General features: G+C 44.3%; 1 protein-coding gene across 1 annotated transcript; it reads left to right on the top strand.

Annotated features, from left to right (window-relative positions):
* The first annotated feature begins 2,199 nt into the window (after positions 1-2,199).
* On the top strand, positions 2,200-4,555 carry LOC113178677 (HLA class I histocompatibility antigen, alpha chain G-like). Its single transcript, XM_077801503.1, has 5 exons — positions 2,200-2,389; positions 2,658-2,924; positions 3,149-3,424; positions 4,034-4,309; positions 4,437-4,555. The coding sequence occupies exons 1-5, from the start codon at positions 2,200-2,202 to the stop codon at positions 4,553-4,555; spliced, it is 1,128 nt and encodes a 375-aa protein (XP_077657629.1).
* Positions 4,556-8,797: the final 4,242 nt, after the last annotated feature.

The raw sequence follows: 8,797 nt of genomic DNA, 5'->3' as shown, positions 1-8,797 counted from the left end.
GAAATGCATTCTTCTGTCATGTATAACTAATTAGAACAAATAAAATAAATAAATAATAATTTAAAAAAATATTGAAACCTAAACGTCTGAAATATCTTTAGGACATCCTAGCTCTTAGTCCAACTTTAACTTAGTGCAGAATTTGATATTGCTTCAACATTTTCTAGCTTCCAAAGTTGCTTTCCCTGCCTCTTGAAAGGTTCAGGGTCTTTTCTTTTTTACCTGCTTTCTGAAATTTCATTGTAATGTATCTTTGCATGGGTAAGTTTTGTTATCAGGCAGTTCAAATGTAATTTGGGAGGGATTGTAAACACTGAATAATTTTCTTGATATTTGAAAATCATTGCTTACTCTTTACTATTTCAGAATTGATATTGTTCAATTGTTGGAAATCCTTTATTGACAGGCTTGTTCTCTTATAGTTCTTCGGTCTTCCTTACCACTATTTTACTAGATGTAAGACTTCTTTTCTGGTACTAATTTAATTGTCCAAATCATCTATAGACATTCATTTCTGTGACCAGTTTTAAATTTTTAACAACTTATTTTTGTTTTTTTTCTGCACATAATTATGCACAATTCCACTACTTGTTCACAAACACCATATCTTTCTACATGTTGAAGCAATTATCTAGAGTAGTGGCAGTGAATCAAGGGAAGAGGATAGAACCAGTTGGGATCTCTCCACAGTTTACTCAGAGCAGCAATTCTCAAAGTGCGATTTTTGGAACCACCAGAGGTGTTTAGACTATTGCACAGGATCCATATTATCAAAAATTATTTTTATAATATCACTAAAACATTGTTTAAAATAAAGTAAAACTCAGAAAATTGGAAGTTGTGGTACCAAACTGCAATAGTAGTTATTGTGTTCTTGAACACTTTTAACTGTAGAAGGGAAAACATTCCAGTTCACTTAAATATGTCCTGAAGTATTAAAATCATTAAATTTATTAAATTGCCATTCACGGTGCATGTTATAAATATACTTATTTGATATAATGGAAGTACACATAAAACACATCTGCTACATTCAACAGCAGGGAGTTTGCGTCAACAAAAGCCATTTGTTGAGTTGTACTTGCCTCAACTTTATGGAATATCATTTGTGCTTAAAAGAATGAACGACAGGGGAAGTATTACTTACACTTCAATATTCGGCCAATATTCTAAAAAAATTACCTCAACATGTCCCTTTGAGATAATCCACTGACATCAATATATTCAATAATAACATGTATGCTCTCAAGAGGAAAAGAGAATCTGAGCAAACCTACATCCACCACTATCAACCTGCAGACTTCCAAGTACTTACAAAACTTTCTGGGGAAATCTGCGGTTATATCAAAATAATCAACATAAGACCTATTGGTTAATTTCACTTAAATCTGTTAACACTAAAAGGTCTATATAGCTTGGTCAAAGAATGCATGACTTTTAAAAATATCATTCACTAGCACAAGATCGATTCAATGTGCAAGACACATCCACAGACTTTAATGGATAGAATATGAACTATTCAATGACAATGTTTCATGGTCCTTGTGGCAAAAAAAAAAAAAAACTTTTAAGAAGCTAACATTTGTGTCATTTTAGTGTAGTATCAAAGATGAATATTGGAAACGTTATTAAAAACAGTCCTCCTATATATTTGTGTGAGGCTGCATTTTTTTGTTTCAACCAAAGTCACAAATTAAGTGCTGAAAATATGAATATCTAGCATTCTCTGATGACAAAAGGCTTTCCAAATTGTAAAAAGTAAAATGATCCATTTTCCAATTAAATATTTTAATTTGAGAAAAGTTATTTTTCTTTGAAACAGTAGTTATTTTTCTTTGAAACTACTGTTTCAAAGAGTGCTGAACATTTTTCATGCAATTAGTTAACATGCAATTAGTTATTAACATTCAGGAGGAATAAAAATATCCTTAAAATGGCATTAATTTCTAATATGGCAAATATTGATAGATATAACCCACATAAATCTAACTACCTCTGGAGTGCACACTACTTTCTAAGAGCATATAAAGATCCGGAAACCAAAATGTTTGAGAACTGCTGATTTTACACCCTGAGGCAGAAATCAAGGGATGGTGAGACAAAGAATGATTTGTAAGGAGGAGGGTTCAGGGCAAACTCCCAACCTGGGCCAGGTCATTCTGCCTGGACACTCCTGACTGGGCCACAGTTCTCACTCCCATGTCGTCTTCTCCTAAAGAAGCCAATCATTGTGACTGCGGTTTGAATTTTAAAGTCCACAGCGACCTCCCCCCACCCCCGCCACTCCAAGTCGCAGAATCTCCACAGAGCTGCAGGACGAGGGTGCTGGCGCCCCCAATGCTGCTCTTCCTGCTCTTGGGGGCCTTGGCCCTGAGGGACACTTGGGCGGGTGAGCACAGGATTGAAAGGGAAATAGACTCCAGGTGGGAGGAGCGAGAGGACCATCCAGTGAGCACTGAGGACCTGGGGAAGGTGCTTCCCCGCCGTCCCCAGCCCACACCCTCCCCACCGTGGTCCTTCGCTTCCCTCTCCTCCCGCCCCTACGTCCTGCCCTTCTGCTCCCACCGCCCCCTTAGCGTCTCTGGACCCCGCTCCTCTCCTCCTGGGGCAGTCAACCTGGCATTTGGTTGGGTGGTCTCAGTGGCTCCCTTCCCCAGGCTCCCACTCCCTGAGGTATTTCGACACCTCCGTGTCCCGCCCCGGCGGGGAGCCCCGCTTCATCTCCGTGGGCTACGTGGACGACACGCAGTTCGTGCGCTTCCACAGCGACACCGAGAATCCCAGGATGGAGCCCTGGGCGCCCTGGATGGAGAAGATGGGGCCAGAGTATTGGGAACAGGAGACACAGACCTCCAAGTGCAACTTACAGAGTCACCAAGTGAGCCTCAACACCCTGCGCGGCTACTACAACCAGAGCGCAGGCGGTGAGTGACCCCGGCCCCTGTAGGAGGTCGCGACCCCTCATGTCCCTCACAGACTATCCCGAGTCCTCAGGATTTCCAGGCCGAACTTCACCCCAAGGCTGAGGGACTCCCGGGGACCCTCTACCCAAAAAGCGCCCTTGGGCACTGTGACCGGTTTTGTTTTCAGTTTAGGAAAAACCCGCGGGGTGGGCGGGGATGGGCCATGGCTGACAGGGCCGGGACAGGCTCTCACACCTTCCAGAGGATGTATGGCTGCGACGTGGGGACAGATGGGCGCCTCCTCCGCGGGTACCTTCAGGATGCCTATGATGGCGCGGATTACATCGCCCTGAATGAAGACCTGCGCTCCTGGACCACCGCAGATGCGGTGGCTGAGATCACCAAGAGGAAGTGGGAGGCAGCCGGTGACGCAGAGAGCTTCAGGGCCTACTTGGAAGAAGACTGCTGGAAGTATCTTGCAGGCTACCTGGAGAAAGGGAAGGAGTCGCTGCTGCGCACAGGTATGAGCAGCTGCTGAACACCTGCCCCATCTCCTGTAGATCTCTCTAGCAGTTCCCAGGAGGAGGGGAGGAGAATGGCGCCCACTGTAGAGCATCGCCCTGCTCATAGTCCAGAGGGAGGGTGTGAGCCTGGATTCCCCAGTTCTGTACTAGAGAGGAACTGAAGGCTGCTTTCTCTGAGGACAAGGAAGGGATCTGGTCGCTCTCTCTGTGGCTGGGGGGAAAGGCAATAAATACCTGACCACAGGTCCCTGTCAGCAGACTTGGCATCAAGGAGAGACTGTCAGGTCCATTCCAGCCTAACGTCCTTGGAGGTCTGACTCCAGCTTTTCCACATGTCCCAACCTGTATCAAGACCAGAATCTGAAGTCTCTGTCAGGGACCTGAAGACTCTTCCACTGGGTTATCTCAATCTAATTCTAGAACTTTCCAAGGAATAGATTGTGCCGCAGCCTGCATCCTGGCTTGTGTCTAGATTTTGTGCTGTCTTGCCCACCTGAATCATGTTGTCTATCACTCAGGATGGTCATGTGATAGTCATGTGAGCACTGCTTCAGTGATCCAAGAGGAAATGCCCAAATGTCTGAATTTCCCTGTTCTTTCTCTCAGACCCCCCGAAGACACATGTGACTCACCACCCTATCCCTGAAGGAGATGTCACTTTGAGATGCTGGGCCCTGGGCTTCTACCCTAAGGAGATCACCCTGACTTGGCAGCGGGATGGAGAGGACCAGACCCAAGACGTGGAACTTGTGGAGACCAGGCCTGCAGGGGATGGAAACTTCCAGAAATGGGCCGCTGTAGTGGTGCCTGCTGGGGAGGAGCAGAGATACACATGCCATGTGCATCATGAGGGGCTGCCTGAGCCCCTCACCCTGAGATGGGGTAAGGAGGGGGTGAGGGCCCAGAGCCTGTTGTCAGGAAAGCAGGAGGCTTTCTGGAGACCCTCAGCAGGATAGGGACTGAGAGCAGGGGATCAGGTCCCCTCATCTAACTTCCCTTCCCCTCCCAGAGCCACCCCCTCAGCCCACCATCCCCATCTTGGGAATTGTTGCTGGTGTGATTCTCCTTGGAGCTGCTGTCACTGGAGCTGTAGTCACTTTTGTCTTGTGGAAGAAGAAAAACAGGTAGGAAAAGGCAGGGTCTGAAATTTTGTCCCACTGGTGGCTTGAAGTACCTGGTATAAGTGTGTTTTAGCCCATGTCCCACACAGGCTACAAAAACCCAGTTCACTAGGGTGAATTGGGCTGGCACGACAAAACACACAAACATTTAGACCTTTTGGGGGGCGTTTCAGAATGGTTCTTCTGTCTCAAGAGCAAAGCTAACACAAGTAAGGGCAAGAGAAAAGCAAGGGAGGCAGGCAACAGAGAAGGAGCATGCCCCAAACCTTGGTTTTTATTGGGGGAGGGTGTTCAAAAGAACATTCCATCCAAATAAGGCAGAAAGGGTAGTGTTAAAGGAGAACAGGGTAACATCGACTCCCAGAGCTGTAGTCCCCAGGCTAACAAAGGTGAGGTTCACCGGCTTTTGTGCGCAACAGAAGCCAGTTCCACACCTCCATCCCTCAAGGCTAAGGTGTTGTGCTCAGTTCCTATATGGCAGTTCCTGATAATGTTCCCTGCCTTGTTAATGGGAAGTAATATCTATATGTGTCCTTATCCAATATGGTATCCCCTTTAATCTCTTTACTCTCTGTAAATTGCACAGAAATTAAAGGACAAATATATCCTCTTGATATTTGTGGTGATGGGGGCTTGATTCCCAGCATTTAGAGGCCAGAGAGGGAATTTTCCTGGTGAAGACAGAACTCCAGGAAAGTAATTATCTTCATCCTTACCTGTCTATTTTCTTCTTGTCTCCTGGTCCTTTCCTACATCTACAGTCACAGTTCTGGAGACTTCCCCAGTGTCCAGGACCAGAGGACACTCTCAGACCTGTTTCCAAGCTACTCTCTCACAGGCGGCTTTCTTCCACAGGTGTAAAACCAGACACCTCTGCTCCAGCTGCCTGTAAGTATGAAGAACACTGATCTCGGAGACCCCAGGGTGACTGTAGTGGGAAGTGATGGGGGAGCTGATCCACCCATAATTCATCCATTAGCCACGTCTCCTGTGGACTCTGACCAGGTTCTGTTTTTGCTCTGCTCAGGTAATGACAGTTCCCAGGCTCTGATGTGTCTCTCACTGGTTAAAAAGGTGAGACCCTGGAGGGCCTTGAGGGAGAAGAGTTGAAGAATGGGGAGACTCTGAGTTACAGGGACTGTCCCAGGAATTTCTGACATTTTAAGTGTTTAATGGGTTGTTCAGAGTGTCTTCATTACAATGACTTACCTGAATTTGTTCATAATACGTTCTTTTACAGTATTTTCTTTCAACTGAATAATACAGGATTTCCTCAGTTCTCTTCCTGCTCCCTACTGCAGTTTCAAGAGGTCCCAACTTCTCTTTGTGCAGCTGGCAATTAACTGTGTCTATGTGTCTGTGTTCCTGTCATCAGATCATGAGGAAATGGAGACAGGCGCTCATCTTTGATCATCAAGATCCCTCCCTACACTGTCCTGTTCTCTTCCTCAGTTAACTTTCCTATGTAGCAAATGTGGGGCTGGGATGTCTTCATTCCTGGTAGCTTTATGTTGCCCTGGGCTGTAGACTTTTCCTTGTCCTTTGGAAAACAGAATACACATTCTGATTTGTATTTGTATTTGTATCTTGATTTGTATTTCACATTTGTGCCATGAATTACGGTTGTGGGTTAATTAAGTGAAAAGAGGATTCCTAAAATTTCTGAGAGAAAATAAAACCCCAAACCTTCCAGAATCCACATGTTTGCTGTGCTGAGTCTGCCTCTGGTGGGGACAGGAGAAAGATGAAAGGAACTGAAGGTGGACAAAGCAGCACCCAGTCTGTGCTCAGTCCATCCTGGGTTTGATGTGGTCACTCCTCAGCTGAATCATCTTCCCTGGTCCTTAGACCCATCCGTTCAATTGAACCTCATCTCACCAGGACCTGTGATGACAGGGACTCAGGCATCACCAGGGCAGGTCCTGTCTCCAGGACCATGGGCAGGGAGGGCATCACATTGAGTGGGTTAACATAGGCTGAGACCTGAGTCTGACCTTGTGCTCCCATCTTTTTTTTGTTTCTCAGTTTCTGTGGAGAATTATCCCTATTCTTATTATTAAGTATGAGTTCTGGTCTCATTCTCCTCTGGGTGTCTCTCTTTGAGAGCAGCAGAAATCCTTTTTCCTGTCATTTTCCCACAAAACCCAGGGCAGTTTTCTGGATTATATTTTCCATCATTTCTGCAGTATTTTTAAAGGGACCAGATATGAGAGTCCTAGAGAAGAAGGATCTTATGATTTCTCATCCTACATAAATTCCTCTTAGGTTTCCATTTTCTCTACTCAGCAGTTTCACTGTCCTTAACAAGATTAATTCTAGAACTTGCTCCAAAAATATGCAAAAAGCAGTATATATCTGTCCATGGTGGCTTTATCATGTCATGGGAAATTAAGGTTCGTCTTTTGTTTTAGAATAAAACAAAAATCCATATCACCACATTAACAGAATGATGGTGAAAATCATAAGTTCATTCCAAAGGATGTAGGAAAAGCATATTTTAATTCAAGATAATGTCAAGGTAAAATCTCTAGGGCTCTGAGTATTGAAAAGAACTTTCTCAACAAGATTAGGGAAAGTAATAAAATTCTACCACTACAATTTCTTTCAGTGATAAAAGGCTCAACACTTTCTTTTTGGGATCAGCAACTGTGGGAGGCCATCCTTACATGTGATTTGAGTTACCTCCCTGGCTGAATGAGAGGTGCTTAAACACAACTGTGTCTGAGCCATTCCCCACCCTTGCCCAGGTCTGAGTGCTTGTCCTTACAGAGGCGTGCTTGGCCACTGACCTGAAGACCCAATCATCATCCTTGACCTTGGGATGCTGCCCCCCTTAACCTTCATTGGATGGGATTTTCCCTTGGATTTTTTATTCCCCAATAAAAGGTCACTCCCTGGTACTCTCCTTCTCTTGCTAGTCTCTTCTGTAAACTTTGCCACTGCCACCCACCTCAGTAGGTGGCTGGAGGCAGGAGCTAGGAGAAGCCTTCTTGGAGCTGTGTTAAAGGTAATGAGAGTCTGTCTCTTTAATTTAAAACTCACTAGCAATTTCTTATGAACTGAAACTTCTTTCATGAAGCTTGTGCTCATGTGGCAAGCAACAAAGTTCAAGTGTTGGATCTCAGCATTTTTTATGTAACTTAATTCTGGATCACAGGCAGCACAACATCACAAAGGCACAAAGGAGCCCATGGTATACAGCTATGTTTAAATATGCTAGGCAAATGCTGGAGGTTTCTTGATTAGAACTCAGTTTTAGTTTTCTTCCCGGAATAGTTTGATTTCTTTGTTCTACACAGTGAGACCTGTTTTGCACTCTTGGTGATCCACTATTTTTCTCTCAATGAAATGCAGTCTGTGTTTGCAATTCCATAAGTTCTTCACTGCTTCTTGCTCAGAGAACTAGAGGGCTCTATAAGTCTCTTTGAATTTTGCACTGTCTCTGTCCCTTACATTGAAGTTCTGTTTCTCCTAATCATGTTTCTCCTAAAAAGCCTCTTCGAAGTCCTTTAAGGTATACTCATTGCCCAGCTCCAATGCTACTCTCCACCCTTTAAAGTTTTTGTTTTTGTTTCTGTTTTTTTATTTTTTTTAATGATGGGACCACAGTTGCTTGTAAATGTCTCTTGTAGATACTTATTGCTTGAAAAAAAATCATAACAAAATATTTTTTCAGCCTTTAAAAGAGAAAATTTTTTAATTTGCAATAACATGGATGATTCAGGAGGACATTATACTAAATGAAATAAGCCAGGTTCAGAAGGAAAACCCCACAACTCAGCACATAAGGGTTCTTTCTCCCCCTCCCCCCAATGCTTTTAGAATGAGCATTGGCCTAGCAAAATCTACCATGGTCACATGTGCACCATCCTCAGAGACCAAAAGCTTTGGGTGAGCAGTGACCAGATCCAGGATGACTTCTCCTACTGAAGAGAAACCAAGGACACGAGCTCTGTAGAAGCTCTGGCTGGACTTGGAACTAATTACTTCAGTAATCTGTTACCCACTTTTCTCCTTCATGTGATAGGAAAATTCCTTATGATTATTAACAAACACTATATAAACAAATTCTCACAGCACCCTGCACTATACAAAGAACACATTTAAATGCTGAAGGCCACTGTGAGCCACAAGAAGGCAAAGTCAGGAGAGAAAGCTGAGCCTAGGAAGATGAGGGGGTTTGTGTGGGGTCATGGCTACCTCAGATAGAAGAACAGCTCCAACGTGACCAGTGGAGGGTACCCTGACT

Source organism: Urocitellus parryii, chromosome 8 (assembly GCF_045843805.1).
Source record: "Urocitellus parryii isolate mUroPar1 chromosome 8, mUroPar1.hap1, whole genome shotgun sequence".
Taxonomy (NCBI): domain Eukaryota; kingdom Metazoa; phylum Chordata; class Mammalia; order Rodentia; family Sciuridae; genus Urocitellus; species Urocitellus parryii.
This window is presented reverse-complemented; position numbering and strand designations above follow the sequence as displayed.